Consider the following 24,077-nt stretch of genomic DNA (forward strand, 5'->3'; position numbering starts at 1 on the left):
TAATGCAGACCTTATTTTTATGGGTCTAAAAGAAAACACTCATACAGTTATACAAAGTTATATCCACACACAAAACAGAAGGCAATTCATTAAACAGAAGCACAAGCACAAAATAGTCTACAGTGAAGTAACAAATTGACAGTTCAACATTACAACACAGAAAGGAAGAATTAAGAGGAACTAGCATACAAATATAACATTCGCGTAGCGTAAGCGGCAGCGGTAGCGGAGCGAGCAGCGTGCGTTCCGCGTCTATTACAGGTCTCGACTGGCTGGTCAGCCGGCGATGACGGCGCTGCAACGTGTGCGCACCGCACCGCACCTCACACCGCTGACCTTGTGCGTAAGGATATACCTATACGCGAAGTTGTGTGACACTCGGATGGTTGATGCTGATATCGACATCGACAAATGGTTACGCATTACTGAAGTAATGTGCTTGTATATATCTGGGCACAAATATAATATTATGATTGTTGTGAATAGTTACTGTAAGTGTAAATAAATATATATAATGTAAAAATATACTTTTTATGTAGATAGATATTTTATATATAATTATGTTCAGTGTAGGAAAGTTGCCTACATACTTATCACGCTGGCGAATTAGTCCATTGAAAAGTTACATTTGGGGGTTGCGTTTTTTAGAGGACGCAATTTTTAGTTTTTGAAGTGTAGGGGGTCAGTCTAAAGCAAAACCAAGGCAAAAACTAACTTACGACAACTTCAACACAATATTATCAGCTATTCTTACAATAAGAGAGGTTAGAAATAATAATAATAATATCAGCCAGATGTTCTTTGTTCCCTAATGGTCCCTTTGGGTATTTGGGTATTAATGAGAGTACAAAAAAGTATTATGAACCTTTATAAAACACACGTTCTGATGACGTTGCAATGTGGATATTGCTTAACATTGAATTTCTTAACATTTTCGCTTATAACTTTTTATTTATAGTTCTACGACAAAAGTTACTAGACCAAAGTTGTAGAGAATTTAGGTTTTAGCTTTAGACTGATCCCCCCTACACTTCAAAAAAATAAAATTGCGTCCTCTAAAAAACGCAAGGTAAGGCCTAAAAAATGTAACATTTCAATGGACTAAATGACAATTGGTGATTGGTGGTGAATGACGGATGACAGTCCTATATACTTATAGGGCTGTCATCCGTCCGGAATTCTCTAGATTTGTCCTAGTTTGAAAGGCGAAAGGAAGCCGTCCTACAGGAGGGGTTTTTAAAAATCCAATTTGTTTTATAGATAAGCGATAAATTGGAAACAAATCTTCGTAACAAAAACTTAATAACGGAGTGACATAATCGTAAAATAACGACCAAGCTTTTAAATAGATAAAAAGAAACTTAAGAACACGCTGTATAAATTAATAAAAAATATAACGAAGTTTTTATTTTTGTTGCAAACAATATTTTTTGTAAGGTCGGGCAAAGTTATTGTTACGCGCCGCTATCCTAGCCGATGACATCGGGCGTTTCCGGAAGTATTCGGCTGCGCGGGCAGGCTGGCAGAAGAGAAGATATGTCACGCGGCGACTATTCGATTATTATTCTCTCTGGCTGACGTTGTCAAAAGAATGTCTAAAATTGTATTCTGTAATTATTTTGCTAATATAATGTTTACTGTAAAAAGAGCGTTTTACATTCAGAAGTGGGATTATACAAATGATAATTTGAAGTTACATTGAATTCGAATGTGAAGAGAACTATCGGAATAAATCTGTGATGAATCATTGAATGCCAAAATTAAAATTACCAGATTCTCAGATTTTAGTTACCATGGCAACGTCTACGTCTGTTGAAGTAAATATGTTGGGAATGCATATGGAATTGATGTCTGCACATTAGTACGATTAACGACATTCATAACAAAAAACTGCTTGGCTCACTGGAGAGGGTGTTTTCTTAGAAACTAAATCATTGGAGACAGGAATGACTGGAGTCATGTGAAGTCAAATTAGTGGCGCAACACTTCAGGCTGACAATGCGAACGTGCGTAACTGTTTATTTTATTTAATCTGATCTGTCTGTGGCCGTGAGCCTTTTGATAATATTCTATCTGCAGCCGTGACCATTTTGATCATATTCTGTCTGTAGCAATGACCATTCTGGTCATATTCTGTCTGTAACCATGAGCATTCTGATCATATTCTGTCTGTAGTCATGAGCATTCTGATCATATTCTGTCTGTGGCCATGAGCCTTCTGATCATATTCTGTCTGTAGCCATGAGCATTCTGATTAGTGTTACTAGGTCCTATTTGTTTGAAATCGGGCAACAGGTAAAACAAATCGGGATCCAGGTTGAAGGTCGAAACACAAAAAAATACTGCAAGTCATGCTAATGTTGGTTTTCATTGCAATTTCTGTTTTAACATCGAATCATAGATCACGGTACAGTCGCGTCTCTAAACAACAGAACAAAATAAAACTATACCTACAGGGCTAGTGATGTGATGTGTTGTTTATTTTTTGATAATAATGTCTTTTGATAAATTTATTGGGACAAATCGGGACGCGTCTCCAGAACTCTGATAACCGGGATATTCCGCGCACATCGAGACACCTGTGTGTAACACTACGTCAGAACATACTCTGTCTGATTTGACTGCTTTATTTTACTGATCTGCTTCATTAATTCTGTTTTACTTAATTTCTTTTCTGTTTTTCTAATTCTGTTTCTGGTTTAGTGTTTATATTTAATTCTAAACTATATATATATATTCTTACATGGAAAGCTTACAGTCTGACATAAAGAGATTAAGCTACAATATACGGCAGGAGTACAATATTATGTGATTTGTGGTATACGAGGTTCCAAAATCCAGTCAACTGTGTTGATGTATAAATGCAATTTAGGAAAACAGAGTAAAGAAAATAAGACAGAGCAAACGTTGTTGTTTAGAAATGTAATATAATAATATAATATAACATACATATCTTCTGTTCCAGATACCCTCACTGATCTGGTTTGGAGCATGATAAAAAACTATTCTGTCTGTACTTGGACTCTGGATAAATTGAAAAGCACTGGCTTATTAATTGAAATGTTTGGTATTCTTACATAGCACTTACGCAATGGCTCTGAACAATTGATGCTCTCTAAGCATACCAATAAGGCACAATATGTGAGCAATATTTCTGCGAATGAATAAGGGTACAATATGGTGACTCTGAAATGGTATACTGGATTGTGTTGCCGTACTAGCTGTAACACTATGCTTGGTTGGTTATCCTTCGCTCATTTTTTGATAAACAGTGGGAATGGTAATCTGAGATTGCAAAAACATTTGTATTTGTCTTTGAGTATTCTTGCAATTTTGAAGTGTACCATGGTGGTGGTGGTGGTTTATTGTTGGTAATAACATTATGAACAAAAAAAAAAAAAAATATCAGATAAAACCTTACGACTGACATCTATTATACTGCTTATGATAAGTTATTTTCTGTTAACCTGTTGAGTTGTAGAAATATTTTAACCGTGGTTTTATCGAGCAGACATGCACAAGGAATTCATGTCATGATGATACTTCAGAAATGGATGTCTTCTGATTTTAGTGGGTCATTAGAAGCTGATTTTTTTAACTCAAATAGTTAAAAAAAAAGTATGTTTAGAGTTCAGTTATTGTCATTTTGTATATATGTAATTATATGGCGAGAAATTACAGGTAGTGTTATAATAATAAAAAAAGTTGAAACATATTCGGTAGAAGTAGCGACGGATGTGTGCTTCAGTATCGATACTATTTACGGAGCCCAATATACGGAATGTAAAATTGACATTACCGAAAATTATGTACAAATCCTGGTTCCGATGAATTGCCAACATTGTGTAATGCATATGAAAATTGCTGTAGTTGTTTTTATTCCATGTTGGCCATGTTCTCTGTGCTGGTTGTTTATATAAGCGGAACATACACGTGTAGCTAACGCTGTACTTGAGTAGTGTAATTGTAAATCACATGTCTCCACATAGGTTTCGATCGCCAGTGACAGTTTTTATAAACACTGGGGTAACGGTTAAGTCTGCTGGTTCTCTTAGTTGAATCTGGTCCAGTGTCTTGGTTATGCCTGCGATATAGAACCACTTTAGCGAGGACTTTATAGATATTTGACATCAAGTTGTAGACCTATAGTTATTTATTCAAACTGTTAAGATTTATAGTCTTCTTAGTGTTTCTTATATTTTAAATAATATCCCATTTAGGAAGTGTCTTGACACGCGTGGCTTAACTGACTATTCGACTCATAGTTACGGGGTAGACTGCGCTTTCAATTGGTTTTCTGTTATAACAAACGAAAGTTTTGAAGATCCCGAGATCTCTGTCGTATTTTTAGTTGTTTCGTCCGATTTCATCTTGAATGTTGCTATGCTCTCTGGAGTCCGTCATTCTTCGAACATATTCAGAGATTGGTATGAGAGCCCAGAAGCAGTTTCTGTATCATTTTTCACACGTGAATAACCACTGCCACAGTTTACAAAGCTACGAATCTAGACTTGCTCAATTTAAAATCAGTTTTCTTGAATAAAGACGCGAGATGGCAGATATCATATTTTTATTTTACAAAAATGGGTTAACGTTGACATTGATAACTCTGTTTTGTTAATGAAACTTAATTTTGCTGATTCTCGTTCTGGCAACCGTCTCCATAACAGAGTGACTTTCAACTTGCCAACACGGCGAATCAATTATAGTCATCACTTGCCTTTGTGGCGAATGTATCAGTCCACAATAATATGCTTCAAGAAATTTGTATTTACCGGTAAAGTACCCTCAGATTAAGAAACTTGGAATAATAAATTCTGTCCCTAATTTGTGACTTCAACTAATTCGTTATTACTAATTCAAACACAATGTAACTTGTTTCCTAATTTACTTTTATTGCATGTAGAGTTCACTTCTCGAAAGTCGTGCACCCAGTTCTGTTGCTAATGTATCCGTTCTTAATTTGGAGTCTGTACATCTTATGTTATCGATTAGGTTAGAAGAGCTAGTAATAAAAATGTTCTTTTCAATCTTCTTGTGTAGTCGTATAATAGTAATTGTTGTCCACTGACTTGAAATTAATTTATTCTTAAGACCTCAGTCAATAACTATGTGAGTGTAGGTGTTAATAATGTCCCTGTTCTCGATGAGAAGTTCATTGCTGATGTTCTCTGCACCTGGAGTTTTATTTGACTACTTTTATGTTTCAGAGATTGTCTCCGGTACCGGTTCTTTAATGGTCGGATCTGTTGTTTCTGTAGTATTTCTGCATGTGTATAATTCTTGGATGCATTTAGTAGCTTTGATAGAGACTCTCGTATTGTGGTTTCTATTATGCCGTTTTTATCCTTTATGCTGGGGATCTAATCTCTTTTCGCTGTCTGTATTTTCCCGTCTTTTTTCTTAATGCCTCTGGCCGTTTGAATGCATTTTTCTGTGTTTATAATCTGGAAGCATGGCAATCTTCCGCATGTTAGTTTTAAATATTTTATTAATTTCAGTTATGACTTTTCTAACGCTTCTTGCCTTTATGCTGTGTTACTCGTAAACCATTTGATTAATTGATTTGATTGAGTTGGTATATGTTGCGTATGCTTATTTATATGTATGAATCGTGTGCTGATAAGTCTTTATTGTGTGTTTTATTATCTTGTGTGTTAACTTCCTTTGCGACTTCTATGGAGTTCTTTAGTTGTGCTTCTCATTCCTTTTCATTTGCTGCTGTCTTACTAATTGGAGGTTTTGCTTTGAAAGATTTAATTGTTCTGGGTGTTATTTTAAACTTAAGTTTGGTTCTCAGCATTCTATGATTGCTACTAGTATTCAGCATTAACTGTATGTAAACTTGGATAAATAGAATGAAGGTCTTTCGTTGCTGGGAATGAAGTAAGGAAACGGGGTTTAGGTACTAACGAAAAATAAATTATATACACATATAGCGTGAAAGTTAATTGCAAAATGGATAAGTTGTTGGATATTGTGGATACGCAAGACTTGATTGGTTTATTAAAGAGTTAATCGATCAGAAATAGTTAGTGATTTACTGGTAAAAATGTTTAAAATATAAGTATCCGATTCAGTTCTGTTTTCTCAGTTTATTTTTGTGAATACCTTTGGTATTCACTTTGCAGGATGGCCGATGTTACGCGCCGCTATCCTAGCCGATGACATCGGGCGTTTCCGAAGTATTCGGCTGCGCGGGCAGGCTGGCAGAAGAGAAGATATGTCACGCGGCGACTATTCGATTATTATTCTCTCTGGCTGGACGTTGTCAAAAGAATGTCTAAAATTGTATTCTGTAATCATTTTGCTAATATAATGTTTACTGTAAAAAGAGCGTTTTACATTATATTAGCTTTATCTGCTGGGCAGGTATCAAAAGTGGGTTGTAGTTCTCTGCCTACCCCTTCGGAAATAAAGTAATGTTTGTTTTTTTTGTGTGGGCCATTCGCTCTCGTGGTTGCACTACACAAATGTTGTGTAGGTATACTGTATAAACGGAAAGTAATGTCGACTTTTTGTTCTTTATGTAGAAAGTCGATGTTAAGATTGGCAAAATAAGCTAAATAGGTAAGAGACACCTGGCAGTTATTTAGAGAGCTGCTGCAATACTTTGAGTGGAACCCATGATTTTGTTAGAGTATACTACCTATGGAGTATAGCGCATATCTTTTAATAAGTATGCTACCTTATTAATTAGCATGAGGTTTTACTTGTCAGGTTCCCTGAAGACTAACAGAAAATTAAAAGCAATAATCTATCAAGTATGATTTCAGTTTATTTCAAACATATTTCAGAAATACACAAATGAAAGCCCAAAAACGTCATTCTTCTAACCCCTCGCCCTCGCCTTCCTCTTCGAACTCCCCTTCATCGTCAGCTGTCGCGTCCTGGTACTGTTGGTACTCTGACACCAGGTCGTTCATGTTGCTCTCTGCCTCAGTGAACTCCATCTCGTCCATACCTTCACCTGTATACCAATGCAGGAACGCTTTCCGCCTGAACATCGCCACGAACTGCTCCGCTACCCTCTTAAATACGCTCTGGATAGCTGTCGTGTTTCCGATGAAGGTCGAAGCCATCTTCAGCCCTCTTGGCGGAATGTCGCACACCGCAATCTTGCAGTTGTGAGGTATCCATTCAACGAAGTATGTGCTGTTTTTGTTTTGGATATTTACCAACTGTTCGTCTACTTCTTTCATGGACATTCTACCTCTGAATATTGTGGCAACCGTCAGGTATCTGCCGTGTCGCGGGTCGCAAGCCACCATCATGTTCTTCGCGTCGAACATCTGCAGAGTTAGCTCTGGCACAGTCAACGCTCTGTACTGCTGGGCTCCTCGTGACGTCAGCGGCGCAAAACCAGGGGTGTAGAAATGTAATCTGGGGAACGGTACCATATTGACCGCCAGCTTCCGAAGGTCAGCGTTTAACTGTCCCGGGAAACGCAAGCACGTCGTGACGCCAGACATTGTAGCGCAGACCAAATGGTTTAGATCGCCGTATGTGGGTGTCGTCAGCTTTAGTGTCCTGAAGCAAATGTCGTACAAAGCTTCATTGTCCAAGCAGAATGTGTGGTCGGTGTTCTCCACAAGCTGGTTTACCGCTAGCGTCGTATTGTATGGCTCAACTACGCAATCTGAGACCCGAGCGCTTGGAAATACAGAGAAAGTCAGTATAATCCTGTCGGGGTACTCTTCACGGATTCTGTTAACGATTAGCGTGCCCAAACCAGAACCTGTGCCGCCGCCAAGCGAGTGCGACATCTGAAAACCTTGCAGGCAGTCGCATGCTTCAGCTTCGCGGCGGACCACGTCCAGGGTAGACTCCAGGATCTCCACTCCTTCAGTGTAGTGTCCTCTAGCCCAGTTGTTGGCGGCAGAGCTCTGTCCATAGACAAAATTATCGGGGCGGTAGAGGCAGCCGAAGGGTCCAGACCTCACGGCGTCCATCGTGGCCAGCTTCAGGTCCACGAGCACCGTGCGCGGGACGTACTTGCCGCCCGATGCCTCGTTGTAGTACACGTTGATCCGCTCGAGTTGGAGATCAGAGTCCCCATGGTAACAGCCAGATGGGTCGATGCCGTGCTCGTCGGAGATTACCTCCCAGAACTGAAAAATAAGAATTTATTCATTAACGCTTGCACACCTAAATAAAGTTCGAAGATTTAAAATTCCCGCATTAAGCCAGCGTGAAGTGCTAAAAACCTAATCTTAGTTGAGAGATGTGGTCAAATAGCGGGACTACGTGCCTTGCTGCACAATTTTATCTTAACCATAGGACAATTTTCATCGACTAATCGCAGTTTGAGCATCAAGGACGTAAAAGGTACTGAGAGATTACAGATAAAGGTACTGTTATTGGGCGCTGTCCGAAACCCAGAAAGCAGTAGTCGGCAGTGGTCAGGTGTTATAAATTACCTTTCCGCCAATCTGATTCCCGCAGGCACCAACTTGCATATTAATGATCTCCCGCATCTTGAAAATTTATCTCTTCGATCCGGAATACTTGTAAATTTATCTCAAAATTGTCAAAACGTTTTCACAAAATTGAAGCTTAACATTAGCTTAAAACTAAGTAATAAAAAAAATAAAAAAATCTAGCGCAACTTCACACTGTGTGCATCGTACATTGGATTTCAGAAAAATGAGCCAGAAAATGATTGCTCAGGGTTCATTGAATTTCAAATGACGTTCCAGAATCTTTTTGAATGTTTAAAGAAAATTCTCTTTTAAATTCTAGCCAGAAAATAAACATGCCAGTTATAAATTATCAGTGAATAAAATGTTAATAAGTAATGTCAGAGCCATCTGCAGATATTTTCATGTACACTTAATTACATCGGTGCTTGAATTTAGAACTTACAAAATTTAGTTTCACCGTCTCATCAAACAGTTCCATGCAACACTATGAGATGGCGCCACTTCCTTTTCAGCTTGTTTTGTTTTCAGCGGCGGCGTAATGTCATTATTGTTACGGCGCTCGCTTGAAATGTCAGCGAGGTAGCGATTCCGTGTATACAATATAAATAATTTGATAATCCTGTATGATGTAGTCGCAATTGTCGCGAGCGGTGTGTGCGGTGAGAGTTCGCCCGCGGAGTGATGTCAGAGGTGGGTGCAAACGCGGCCGCAGATGAAAAAAAAACAGGTTATTGTGAGGACAGCACGGACAGTGACAATGACACGGAACGAAAACCTCTCTTGCGGAGGATTTCAACCAGCAAATGCGTCGGTAGACTGGTGAGTCCACGAGCCTCTTTAGCGAGGATCATCGGATAAATGCGGGTTGGGCGTGCCGGAGCTGTCAAACGTCCTGGGGCGGGGGGCGCGCGGCCGGGGGTGAAGCCCATGTGCCCGCCGCCCGGGCTGGCGGACCCAATTTTCAAAGATCAATTTTTTTTAACAACAAACGGCTTTTAGCATACTATAATCGTATTATAAATGAGTGGCTGAATGGGTTTTTGTCACCGATAACTCTGCTCCGATGCCTTCAATATGTAGTGTATGGTGTTGAAAATGTTCTACAATTGTTTGTTTTGGCACATGAGTTTTGTACGTTGAGGTAATGAGTTATAGAGGCGTTTGACCTATTTAGGTGAGAATGAGATCCGGACGAGGGAATGCGTTCTGAGGTGACGACGATTCACCGAACAGATTCCGGGATATTGCAGTTTATATTTTTTTAGAAAATTTTCGATCTAAGTTCGAAGTCACCTTAAAATTCATGGTTATTGTGTTCAAAAAGGAATCCAAAATCAAAATATCGTATTGCACAATATCAGTAACCGAATATTGTCAAGACTCCTATTTTTCATCACAAGATTTAAAATCCCACTCGTGTAAATATTGGTAACATCCTTGTTTTTTTTTTTTTTATTTGTTTTTTCTCCAATTATTCTATACAAAATAAAATTATATTATCGTAAATGGATATTTAGCGTATTTTGATATTTAATTACCGCTTTTTTTTTTAACAAATAACGGTTATTTTGCCTAACTGGAAGATGCCTGGGTATTAGCCAAACTTCATTAAAACCGACAGAAAGACATTAAAAGCAAACTTAATTAAATTCGTTAAATACGTAATATCTTTTTTATCTTTAATACTTTATTTTAACCTATATTACAAAAAAGTTTTCGGCGGTTCCATTCCCGCGTATTCGAAGTTCTTTTGGTGTCGCTAACTGTTACATTTGTACAAAAATGCTTTTGATGATATTAATGGCTCGCTCACAAGTTTCCGGGATTCTCGCTACGTTTTCGTTTCAAATTTCACAGCATTCGATACAAAAATGCTGAACATAATATACTTCTATGTTTATGTATTTTCTATAGAATATTTTTTCACAATTGAATGGCAAGATAAGCACGATGTCACGTTAACCATGTATGACCAAAATATTAGGCTTTTACAAAATTCTTTTTTTTTTTTCAAGTCCTAAAGGGTCCAAGTATCTAAAGAAATAAATACATGATTGCAACAATATTTACATTAAAATTAGAGTTACCTCGAGACCATAAGAGCAACAACAGGTGTTTATGACACTAGGGTTGCGTCTATATACGTTCGTCCGCTATCCAAGCCTATTAAAGAACGGTCGAGTAGAAGTCGAAGTCGAGTCTAGAACTAGCTACAATTTTTTTATACATTGTTGACAAGTTAGTAGATCATTTATGGAAATAGAATGGGAAACAATTAATGTTGGTGGAACTCAGGAGTTTATCTGGCTGCGAAGTATATGAGCGTAGCTTTTCATATTTTACGCCATAGTAATGTCTACCTACTAAGATATCTTACTTAATTCCTAATTAGTTTTTGCTTGCAACTCCACGTGGCTTTAAGGCCGGTCTTGGGGTAAGGAGTCCCCTGCAGCACTTAGTGAGATCGTACCTTATTTTTGGTATAAGAATTTCTGGATTGCATTATTAGTGTCTGAGATTAGCGCGTTCAAATAATAGACTAGCTTTAATAGCATAGTATAGGAGAAACATTTTTTGTACAGATGGCTATCTGATCCCACTGCATCTGATGATAAGTAGAACAGGACCCAGATAGTGTCCACTGACGAAATACAGTCCATACTTGGTGTTGAAATAAAACTTTTTTACGAATTTTATTACGGTTTTTAATATTATAATTAGCTCCCGACGTTTCGAAGACTGCAGGTTGCATGGCCCGCCTCCTCTTGACCATGAACAATGTCTAACATTCGTGTAAACATAAGAAATCATTACTTAGTGTGCTCTGTTATGAGATATACCACGTTAAAACAACTACAGAGGTCCCACGTTTGTAGATCTACAGCCTGAGTAAAGTATGTGCATGTTAAGCTCTGTGCTTCACAGCGACCGCGGCCGAGGGGAGATTAACCCTAACTCATTATTTCGACCTATTAGAGGCTATGGTAGAGTTGAGCTACCCCTTTGCCTTCATTGCCATTTCTTAGTGTTCATGTAATGCATTAACTCTGTACTAACTGCCATGTTTATAGTGAATTTAGTCTTTAATTCGTGCATAATACGGCATAACGGATGTTGATCTAGGTTTCGATATTGCTTAGGAATCTCTCATAACAAACTTCTGCATCAAAATCAATCCTACGTTCCTTATTACAAAGGTCAGTTACCCTAGCTACAATCTTGGAAGTGTGGATGTTCTTTTTGATGGTGATAATTTAATCCTGCTGGCTGATGGCCCATTCGTCATTTTGATAGAAAAGGTCTCAATCGAATACCTAAAATTCTATCTAAAAATACACAAGACGATAAATGAGAGCTCCTTATGCTGTTGAGTTTATTTTCGTAGTAACCTACTAAATCTACTACTTACAGTATACTGATTGTGACTGATAAGGTGCTCGACGCTGCTTATCGTTTCTCAATTGCAGTTAGCTTTATAGGTTGCTGTATAGTAAAGATCGATGGAAATTGTTCGTACAAATTCTATATTTTATTGCTTGCAGCGCCGCTCGTTTGAAAAAGTACTTCGTGGATTAAATTCTGCTATGTATATTTTTCCGGGATTGACGTGTTGTGTCGTACGATAATATATCTTTATGCTAACTTTCATCCATATTCGTTCAACCATTTTGACGTAATCGAGAAACAAACACCCAAAATTTCGCACTTATAATATTAGTATAAATATTGACCCACTGCTTTTCGCGAGCCATCCCTTATAATCAGAGAACTTATCTTTATTACATCATAATTTGATCCAATAACACCCAAAGCCTTATTTATCTGTATCAACTTGATCTCAATGTTTCTAGGAAGGTGGAAGTTCGATACCAATAATTAAATTAATAAAGCTAAGAGTTAGTTTTCCTTTCAAACTGCACTGAACTTCCCGAGTTAATGAATTTTAGCTCGGGTTGGGTTTATGATTCGTTAGCACAGATTATAAATCGATATAGTTAATTAGGTTTTGCTTACATTAAAGTGTAATACTTATTATTAAAATGGTTTCCTTACATGCATTTTAAGGTCGAAAAGGAGAAGTTATATCTTCGAGGTGAAATATCCACTGTTTTTTCATTTTCTCCAAGACTAGCTTCTCGTCTGTATGCATATACCTTGCTGACGAACAAACGAGTTGCCAATGATAATCCACCAACTGTTGTTAATTCAACAATCAGATAGTAAGTTTACTAAAGCTTTCTTTTAAAGTTGCTTCTTTTAAACACCCAGTGAAAAATACTACTTCACGCAAGTCATTAAGTAGATAACAAAAGATCTAAAGATATTTAAAAAGTATGTTTACGTCATAGATTTATTACAATAAATTTTTAAACACTCAATTGATTTACTTGTTAAGTGTTTATATCCATAATATTGTAGTTATCTAAAAACATTATGGACAATTCGAGATGTAGCTTCTAGTAATATTATAATGGCGTATGTTTATCAAATAACATGTGGTCAGGACTCAGGATTTTCATACACATGTTTTTATTATGATAAAACAGAATAAAAATGTGTTAGAACAAATATTTGGATTTGTAGATACATTGTGGTATATTTATCAAGCGTCAAGCAGCATCGAGGAAACTATTGCGTTCCGATTTTAAAAATATTGTAACGATTATGCAGTTTTAGCGATAAACATTCAAGGAAGCATAAGGCGTTTATCAAAATGCATAATATGTATATTGTAAATAAATGGTTTAAAGTCTTGTTGCCTATTGGTCTAATTAAGATGAAAGTATTGTCGGAGCCGTATCTGTGTGTCAATAGGTTCCCATGCAGACGTAAGCTCTCACCAGAAAGACTAGTACAAGACTATAATCACGTACAAATCAAGACTATTAGTATGAATAAAACGATAATGAAAACCACTTTATATTCCGACTTAGAACTTCTAAGGAATATGTCCCTCTTGCGTGGATATCATGGTTAGCCTACTGTGCCCATAGGCGGCCGGGTTCTACCGGTGCACGTCTGTCTTTCTACTGTTCTCGGCTCACAACAAAACGAACAAACGCTGTCAGCGCTGAAAAGTCGTGTGTTCCCTTATCTGACGGGGTCGGTGGGTTGTTTATGTACAAAATTGGATTATAATCGTGTAATATACTTGTTTATCATCATTTACTTTGCTTCACAATTGCCAAATTAGACCAGCTTGGCGGACTGGTTTCCTCGAGGCGATTGACAACGAATAATTTTATAATTCCAGTAATTTCATATAGATGGGTCATAGCCGAGATGCCTTTTTGCAATCGTTATCGCCAATAGAAAACACAAAAAATATTAACATAACGTTAGCGATAGCGATTGTAAGAAGCCAGTTTAGTCTCGGGACAAGTTTGGCTGCGATTGCGGATTTTTCTTTGTTTAAATTTATTTTGAAAATATACTCTACTATCAAAGGTAGTTATAATCCTACGTTAGGATATATCATACAATTTCTTTGTCTATAATCAAGTATCGTTCCTAACAGATCTGGAACCAAAAACAATGAAGTTACATTTATAGTATTGGTACAGGGAATGACTCCGGGGACGAGGTTTTTCGATCCAAACGGCTTATCGCCAGCAAAGACACGGGGGACTACCGCATGTCATTGTCACTGTCCAAAGGACAAAGAAAAGGTGAATAATGTTTTCACTTTCCACACCTTTAGGACGCTTCTAATGGTGAACACACGATTATTATTATCGATTGAGTATAGGTAGAATACGCCGCCGCGCTGTTTTATCGCTTTGACTAAGACTTAAGAGTAAATTAAGGAGCCAGGTCGAATGGACAGAGAGGTTACACATTGAAATTATGTAATTGAGTATAGGTAAAACAGGCCGCCACACCGTTGTATCTTAAACTAAGGCTATTAAGAGTCTCCATAAGTTAAGGAGGAGGTCGAATGGACATAGAGGTGGTATTGCCTTTCACTCCAACTAATGACAGCACATATTCACGCCGAATTTCAGTAAACAGTTACAGAAACACGCATGTCAAAATCCATGTCACATGTCACCGGTGACGCGCGTCCCGACCCTCCTGCGCCGCCCGCGTCCCCCGCGCGCCAACGCCCGCGCTTCCTGCGCGTGTCAATCTTTTGACTGCTCCCCTTCGGCCCGGTTTCATGTACAGCGTGTTTGTTTTGATAATGGAGCCCTAGTTTTGATTTAGCTGTCAAAAGTTTGACTTGAGCGTTTGTTATATTGGACAGAATAGTCGTTTTTTTGTTGTGACTATTTTTGGTAATCTTGATCAGGTTATTTCAAAGGTAGTCGGAGTGATTTTATCCGATGATAACTTTTCATACAGTTAAGTAAATGGTAAGTGAGTTTTGCTAGTGGTAGGATATTTATATCCTCTCAAATAGCGACCACCGTACACAAGGTATAGAGCCATCATAGTCACCAACGTAAGTATGTCGCGTCCCAGGATCAGCCTGTATATATCCTGTTTCAAAGAGGCCGGCGTAATTTTCTTGACTGGCTAAGGATAATCTCTTGTCAGTCGCCGCTCTATCTGGAGTTGGGCCCTACTCCATTTACCATCACTTGCAGTGGGGTCATTTTGGTCATTCGTATACAGAAGTAAGCAACTCTCTATCACCGCCAACTTTAAATTACAAAGTTCTGCATGACGATGCACTGAGATCGATACTGTGTGATAATTTAATGCTCAGATTCATCTCGCACGATAAAAACAATATTTAGACTACATACAAGATCCCCTGTAGCAAAAGACAGCGTTTTCACTCAGCTTAGTTGCAGTAATAAACAAAGCGATTTAATGGTTGTAGGTCTTTCATATATGAGAGTCCGCCTAGATAAGTACCACCGTAATATCTATTTCTGCCGCCAAGCAGCAGTGTGTAGTCACTGTTATGTTCCGGTTTGTAGGACATTGTAGCCAGTGTAACTACTGGACATAAGACTTAACATGTCATGTCTCAGGACGGCGAGCGCAGTGGAATACCAAACAATACTTTGTAATTCAAGGTGTTGAATGGTGTTTCTACTATTCATGGGCTGTCGTATCGCTTACCATCAGGCGAACGGCAAGCTCGTCTCGTTATTCAAAGCAAAAAAAACGATAATACTTCCAAACGGATATACAAGATACATACGACCTAGCACTAGTACTGATTTCTAACAAATAGAGCATAATTTATGTAAATATCATAACAAATTAACACGGTTTTCCGGTTACATTGAAAGTGGGAGGGAGATAAATTATGTTTCCGTTTTAAGTCTACATATTAAAATAGACTGTGGGCTCATTGATCGATTTTCAATGTTATTACCAACATAGTAACAACATATATTTTTGTTTACATATACAAATACGAAATCAATTTTGATACACATTTATTCATGTCCACATATTTCCAATCTTACTTATATCAGTATAAAGTCGTATTTCGAATGAGATAATTTATTAAAATATTGAGAATCTTTTGCTCTTCCGTCTGATGAGAGCGATCAATCAGAATGTGTCGAAGATAGCGCTACGGCATCACGTTATCTCGCTCGCAGAAGATTTCTCTGATATTTTTTTTACCAATCTAAAGCGCTTGTGGTGTTGATAAATACTGCTTGCAATTGCTTCTCAAACTTTTTAATTATACATAAATAAGTTTTACTGTTTCCAATCAACCGCATTTGCTGGTGGTAGGATATATTTTATATCCGCCCGGATAGCGACCACTGTACACAAGGTTTTACCGCCATAGTGGCTCACGTAAGTGTGTCGCGTTTCAGGATGAGCCTGTGTATATCCGATTCCAACAGGCCGGTATAATTGTGTCAACTGCCAAGTGGTAAACATCCCTATCAGTCTCTATTTACCATCAGGTGTAGTGGAGTCACTTCGCCGTGCTCGAATATAAAAAAAAACTTTTTCATTACATAAATATACTTGTAATTCCGACCAGCCTATATAAAAAATACTTTCTCAACACATAAAAAATATTGGAATCCCGACCAGCTTTATTCCACAGCCTACTTGTCTTAAGCGTAAGCCATCCATCTATGTCTCACACAACAGGTTCCTCCTCGTTTTGTCACATAAAAGGACAAATGAATGAGAGGCCTTGCAATCAGTCATCTTATAGGCCACAGACCCCCGGACCATCCATCAGCCTCGGGGTCAACGACCGACACTGTGATATAACACTGATGCTCGATCTGGACCAACGCCAACGTTCATCTCAGTTTTCAGCCGATATTAGAATATTCTCTTCATTAAATCAATTAGTTATTTGATTTGATAAAACAGATTTCATTATGAGATTTAATGATGATAGAATTGGATGTCACGTCATGAGACGGAATAAGTGTCAAATTTGATTGCGTTATTTCCACTTTTACTTCTGGCTACGCTGCTATGTCGTTTTTAGTAATAACATTCCTTCTTCCCAAAATGGTCAACATTTTTTGTCCGCTTAAAGGAAAATAGTAAATACTTTTTACAAAGAAACGATTTGTTCTTGCCATTCCGCTGCGAAAAATGTTCTTATAGACAATATTACTACATTTTGTTACTTAGGCAGGAGATTGCACAGCTTTCAGAACAAATTAGCGACACAAAGTTAGTAAAGACTGCAATAAATCCAGTTACAACTTTAACTTTGTCTACAATGAGTTCACAGATCGCGCTATTAGCTTTGTATTGGCTTTCAAACAGTTTACTGTGTCACCGTATATACGTATATATACGCGTATGTACGTGTGTACAACGCTATCGTTCACTAGCCGACTGTAATGGAGCTCTTGAGTCACTCGACATCCATTAGATGGCCCGGGAAAGAATGTCTATGGAACGGGGCGGAGCGATTTAAAATCGTATGTTGGAAATTATCGTTTTTGTTTTTCGAAATGAAACTATTTTTCGAATTTTATTGATTTTTTATATTATTTTTTATCTTCCGACGTTTCGAAGACATTGCAGCCTTTATGAGCACGCGGCGGACTGGAGTGTTGGTCGCTCGAAAAATCTGTTATGCTAGATATTCTATTAGTCGACTTTAAAAAATATTAGTATTGATAAAAATTTCAACCGGAATAACCATATATATGAAGTTTCGTCAAAATCATCAAATTTTTTTGGTGTTATTGGGCTAAGTTACCATCTACCTACATTTTACAATTATCCATTTTATTTAAATTTAATCTGTTGACGGTCCAATCTATCAAAATAGCTCATGAAATAAAATCGCTGCTCCCAACAACATGCCCGATATCTCACAACCGCCTCGTACACTGAAATTGCATGAATAATATTTAAGTACGATGCAAATATCGGCCGGAGACGTCGGTGAGGACCGCGCCTCGCACAACATTAATTTAAAACCGCACTATAATATGTACAGGAGCGTGTATTATGGGCTGCGGTATGCATATCTATAGGTATTATATTAATTTGGTTGCTTTGTAGGTTTAGGTCGTGACTTCGGCCGTCGGTAAGTTTTTCTCTGAGTCTTATAAAAAAATGGGTTCTAGAATTTTGGAATGAGACGCTATGGTGATTTTTTCTTGTGTATGTTTTTTATATGAAGAGACGAGCAAGACGTATGATAGACTATTCACAAACAGAAGCAACGACAAATTTTTCCGTCGACAGATTTTTATACGAAAATTTTAAAGTAACTCATTAGTAAAGTCTGTTAAATATTTATCGCGACACGTTTTAAAAATCTTGCAGCTATCCGTTTTAATGGATATAAAGTTGTTTTTGGTTGTGTGTGTAAAGCACGGGACACCTTATCCGGTTGATTTCATAATTCATACGCTATGTTAAAGCTTTAGCGCGGACTGTTTCGTGGGGTGTAAGTCCTTAATGATTTTTTATTTTTACGAGAATGTTAAACATTGAAATAAAACGGTGGTCAGGGGGCAGATGGGCCACGAAGGCTGAAGTCTTCGGAACGCAAAATAGATTTATTTCAATTTTAAGTTCTTATTAAAAAAAACCTTAAGGCGAAAGAAAAACGTAAAAATAATTAATAATCATGGATATTTCTGCCTTTAAAATTTCGTCATATTAAATTTTAAAGGCCGAAATATCCATGATTATTAATTATTTTTACGTTTTTCTTTCAACTGCGAGAACTAATCACTAACTAGACGTGAATTTAAATTCTTTACTTGCCAATACTTGTTTAGTTACCCAGATTAAAGGTGAAACAAAATGTATGAAAATGGACCTTGAGGTATCGCCTTAAGTAGGTTACGTACCTACTAGTATTAATACTATATGTGCCACGATGACGGAATCGTGTTGTATGACTGCAGTGCTAAGATCTTGGGTTCAATCACTGGATTGGGCAGTGACATTAAATTTTTCTACTCAGTATCAGTCTGGAGCTTCGAATATTTGGCTGTAGACTCACCCCCTATCACATCATGGGACAGAATACACTCGGCGGAGAGTAATGATCCAATCGATGGATATGGCACACTAAAACAAATGTTTGTAGATCATACAAAAAAATATTTCAGAATATCCCCGTTGCCTTAGTTTTGCCGTTTTATTACGAACTGTGCAGAGGTTCTCGAAATTAAGTTAAAAGACCAACAGACCCACTTATTTAACTAGTGTTTTAATTTAAAACATTAAGTCACAAAGAGTAGCGTTCCTTGCTACGTGACTACCCCATTGCGTCAGAAGAAGGATTATTCATTAGCAACGCCGGTGTTGACTTCAAAGTGTTTTTTATTGTTTTAATGCATCATATTGTGCCAGTTAGTGTACTTTAATGATTTTGTTGCCTCTGAAGCCCGATTTACTCAGAGTGTCGCCTGTTACAGTAATGAAATTATAACAGTTTTTATTGAAAAAGGAGAAGGTCCTCAATTCGACGTGTATTTTTTTATGTTTTTGCAATATCAGCTGAAGGTTGGAATTTATGCCTGATAAGGCCACCGGCTTACTCCTTTCACATCTTGGGATGTAGCACACTTGGCGAAATGTGAGTGCCCTGGTTGTATCTTTGCCTACCCCTTCGGCGATAAAGGCGTGTGTTTCTTTTTTGTATTTTATACCAGTAAATGAAGAGATGAGTAAATTGCTCGCCTGATGAGCGCCACGACTCCATAAAAATAGATGCGACGCTACGCCGAACTTAATATTACAAAACATTATGTGGCAATGGGCTACCCTCGTCCCTTAAGATGAAATAACAAGTACCATAAGTCAGCAATTGCACTGGTTATAGCACCTTAAAACGAGTTCTTGTGTGGACATCACGAGTTGGCAAGCGTAGTGTAAGACGCACTCTAGCTAGGTGGTGTAATGATTTGCGATTGGTTGTTGGTAGAAACTGTATGCGACAGGCCGAAGACCAAATGAAATGGCGCGTATTGGAACAGGCCTATGTCCAGCATTAGGCTAAAATATAGGCTGATAATGATTGTGATGATAGCACCTTTCGAAACGGAACACAACAGTGCTTGCGCAATTATACTTGGTGGCAGAAAAATATATCAGTTATATATACATAGACGGATCCTCACGAACGAGGGACCTATTACCTAATATTCCTATGGTTGCAAATTTCCTGCACAGAAATTCTGAAATACATTTACGGGGACAAATGACAGTTTAGTACATCCCTTGTCGCATCTTCAGACACCGAAATCTCAGCTTTGCAAGCAAAGTGACAGGTGGAAGCTAGTTCACAAAACCAAGCAGTAAACGCACCCCTTTCCTTAATTACTTGAAGACGTTTCGCCGAGAAAGGACGTTTTAATCAAATGTACAAAATTAGCTTCTTATTCAGTGTACGTATACTTTCAGGGTATTGTGTTGACGTTACTAAGAAATTAAGGGGGAGTCACAAGCTGTCGTTAAGGACAATATTACCATAAAAGTCGGACAGCGACTAGATCTTTATTAATAATACTCGATAGAATACGCCCAGTTAAACCCTAAGGGGTAGGTAGAAGCGCACAATTAATGTTCATCATAATAACAATGTTTATTTACATTAACCTAGTAAAACGTTTGCGCATATAAAACAAATCGAGCTTCAACAGTCATATATAAAAATTGTAGCAATTAAATAATGATTATATGAGCCTCGTATTATTTATTGTCCAACCGTTGTGGACGGGCCTCCTCAACTTTGTTCACGACGCTGGCCTAGTGCTGATTGGCAGACTTCACATACCATCAAAATTTTTGAAGAATTGACAGTAAGTAACATTTACCTTGTATCTAATGAGAATCAATTTACAATTTTATACCACCCAATGACGTACTAGCTAAAAATAAAATCTAGTTGCGCCGCTCGGCTAATATGAAAAAACTGCTATTATCTGTCTCATTAAATATAAACCTATAAACAATCCACTAACACCCAGAAAACTGTACAGATCTATTTAATTATGATAACAGGCAGTATGAGAAAAAGAATACAAGGAATAATCTGTATCTAGATTCTAGGTCACACGCAGTTTATGCCTGTTGTGTTGTTAAAGTTTCACGATTGTGTAAACAAGAAAAAAATAATAAACAAAGCGATCATTGCACTTCACAAATTTTGGGAGCATGCACGTGGCGAAGACGCAATCTTAAACACAAGTACTGCTTCACTATGAACATGTATATAGCGTTTCTCTTCATACGAGCAGGGCAAAGGGACCCCACTGCACATGATGGTAAGTGGAGTGGGGTCCAATAGAATGTTGACTGACGAGAGACGATTGCCCCTCGGCAGTTGACGGAATTATGCAATCAGTTTGTTGGTCAGTATGACCTTCGACATAAGCCTCGCCTAGTTTCTTCCACTCATCTCTGCCGCGAGTTATACTACTCCAGCCTTTTGGTAGGTCATCATCCCGTCTTTTAATTTCTCTTCCTTTTCTTTTACCATTCCTAGGATAACATTCTATAATATCTTTCGTAAATTTTACTCTATTTGTTTTCATAACGTGACCGGTCCAATTCCATTCTATTCTTAGTTCATAATAGAGCTACAAATTCTTCTAGTAAAATGGTTCATGAGCAGTGGTGATATTACTATTCCTCGCCTGTTCCTTCGCTTAAAAAACATTTAATCAGTGAAAGAGAAAACTTAACACAGTTAATAGATGTGTATGTTACAGTAAATAGATGAAAATCAGCGCCCAGCGTACGCTGTTTGGCGTATGATTATTATATCTATCAGTTATATATGTAATATTATTCTGTTTATTTCCTTATTGAGTAAAACATAAAATAACATACAAGCTCTTGGCACTATGTGTGCTCATCACCATCCGCACCGGAAGATATTTAATACCTATGTCTAGGCACCCGCCTAACTATAAAGAAAGCTATTTTCTCTTCGTAATAAAACTAGTTATCGGATTTTATCTCGTTTTTTTTACTTTAATTTTCTCCCGACGTTGTAATGACTGCAGCGATCATGGTCTCTGAGTGGACTGAGGTGTATGTAGGTCGTCGGAAAAAGTCAATGTTACAAAACTACATACATTTTACAACTTTTTTTTTACAATTAATTTATGCCGATCCGAACCACGCAGAAGGAGCTTAAAGTGTCTTCTGTTCTTTTCTTGCTTACCTCATAAGTATCTACATTTATCGTAAATTATTTTGTTTACCATCCAACTAGTTGTAAATGTTGTCCTACTTAATTATATTTTATGTTTACGCGATTGTTAACTATAGAAATAAAATTATTTTTCGGATTTCTTTTCTAATTTTCTAAATATAAACAAATAGTAAGTTCTTTTAAAATAAAACATTTGTTTAGGCTTCAGACCTGTCAATTACATCCAAGTTTGAACACAATAGAGATAATACTTAAAGTGGGTAGAGGGTATTTGTTTTTTTCTTTACCGAATATGGCGAAGAAACTCGGCCTAAAACTTTCACAACTAATGTCAAGTACAATAAGTCTGGTTGACGTTTGCTGTTACCCGACTTTGGCGAAATAGTGTAATTTTTCGGGTTTGTATATTTGTTTACTAGCTTTTGCCTGCGGTTCTGCCAACGTGTAAAATTTATGCCAGAATAAGTATATGTGTATGTAGACATCGTAGCTCCCAAACGAATAGACAGATTTTGATGCGTTTTGTTGTGTTTGAAAGCTTTAAATGGTTCTTTGATATAATTAAGGAAGATTTATTAAGGCTTTTGAAAATCATAAATTCTATTCTTACTTTCATAGGTCCGATTGATTTGAAATATCTAGTTAATTATGTTCTACACAGTCGTTTTTATTATTATTTTCTTTTTTTGGTCAGTAGCCCAGTAGAAGGGAAGTGAAACGTTTGTATTAAAATATGTTTTTGTCTCTGCCCTCAGCCCGTGGTCAAGGAGGGTTACCTGATGAAGCAGACCCGCAGCTTCCAGCGATGGCAGCGGCGGTACTTCAGGCTGCGCGGGCGCACGCTCTACTACGCCAAGGAGAAGGAGGTTAGTGATATTGTTTTCTAAAAGCAGATACAAATTTCAAACGCTTGAAATTTGTGAGTCCAATAACAACAAATAAGTATTACTATCTTGTCAGTGCTAAAACATCCTTATAATTTATTATATACTCATATGATGCATTTTGCTTTAAGAAACATCGCATACTAAATACCATTACAATTATACTTACAAAGTTAATTGTATTGCGACCCGAATTACGTCAAGATGACTGTAATTTCAACATAAAACTATTAAACAATAATAAACGTCTAGCCTCTAACATAATCTCGTATGCCCTAAATCAAGTTATCGCCATAAATGCGATTGGCCGAAACGTTCACAGACGAACAACCCTTCACTGTGGTTTACTGGAATTGTCTCAAAACTTTCCGACGCAATTGTAATTTGATCAAATGTTTCGCAAACATAACTAATGCCAAGCGCCAACACGGCTCGCTAGAATTCGAACCCGCACTGAATATTTAAACGAGCCTACAGTCGGCTTGTAGGGCGGGAACACGCAGATTCTCGTTGCGCTGGATGTGGTTTTGGAAGTGCTCTTATTTGTATCGACGATGGCTGTTGTTGTCTTTGTCTAATGAGTGTTGAACGCCTGTCAAAAAAAGAGATAGCAATACTGCCATCTCCCGTGTACGCATCCATTCTCTTATACATCCGTGGCACACACCTGGCGGAGACTGTTGGGCGCCCTAGCCTAGCTGTGCTGAATTTCAGTCGCGCGCCGAGCGCCGTAATGTTGAGACGTGGTATCTATGTCGCTCGTCGGTATATATCGTGCGATCTGTAATTATAAAAAACATAAATGAAAATCATTATTATATTTCACTAATCTTGCAATAATCTTTGCCTTGAACTGTCCTTTTTGTGTAGTATAAGACCTGTTGTGTGTTGTGTATAGTTTTGGCAATGACCTGGTTTTTATTTTCATGTTCTGTTGCACAATTTTGGGTTGCGAGTTTGGCTGCATTCGAATGTAAGTACATGTGCATTTTAGTAACAATTAAGTGATCTTATTATAGATTAATACGGAGAGAGCGCGGTACTAGAAATCCCTTTACAATCAGCTAAATGGAGTTGTGTATTTACGATTTACTTTGGGATCCGGCACAGAAATAGATATGTTTAATGTATTGTTTATGTTCTTTGAAATTATTACATCTTAATAAAGCTTGATGTTTAATTATC

At 37.6% G+C, this 24,077-nt stretch overlaps 2 protein-coding genes across 2 annotated transcripts; one reads left to right on the forward strand and one right to left on the reverse strand.

The window, feature by feature from the left end:
- Positions 1-6,756: 6,756 nt before the first annotated feature.
- LOC115455606 (tubulin beta-4B chain) lies at positions 6,757-8,656 on the reverse strand. The gene is made up of 2 exons (XM_030184232.2): positions 8,421-8,656; positions 6,757-8,111 (listed from the first exon to the last, which is right to left on the reverse strand). Exons 1-2 carry the CDS (start codon positions 8,475-8,477, stop codon positions 6,825-6,827), a joined length of 1,344 nt encoding a protein of 447 aa, XP_030040092.1. The 5' UTR covers positions 8,478-8,656; the 3' UTR covers positions 6,757-6,824.
- Positions 8,657-8,920: 264 nt separating this feature from the next.
- LOC115455598 (diacylglycerol kinase eta) lies at positions 8,921-23,472 on the forward strand. Its single transcript, XM_030184226.2, has 2 exons — positions 8,921-9,242; positions 22,764-23,472. Exons 1-2 carry the CDS (start codon positions 9,105-9,107, stop codon positions 22,893-22,895), a joined length of 270 nt encoding a protein of 89 aa, XP_030040086.2. The 5' UTR covers positions 8,921-9,104; the 3' UTR covers positions 22,896-23,472.
- The last annotated feature ends 605 nt before the right edge of the window (positions 23,473-24,077 follow it).

This window comes from Manduca sexta, chromosome 28, assembly GCF_014839805.1.
Source record: "Manduca sexta isolate Smith_Timp_Sample1 chromosome 28, JHU_Msex_v1.0, whole genome shotgun sequence".
Lineage (NCBI taxonomy): Eukaryota > Metazoa > Arthropoda > Insecta > Lepidoptera > Sphingidae > Manduca > Manduca sexta.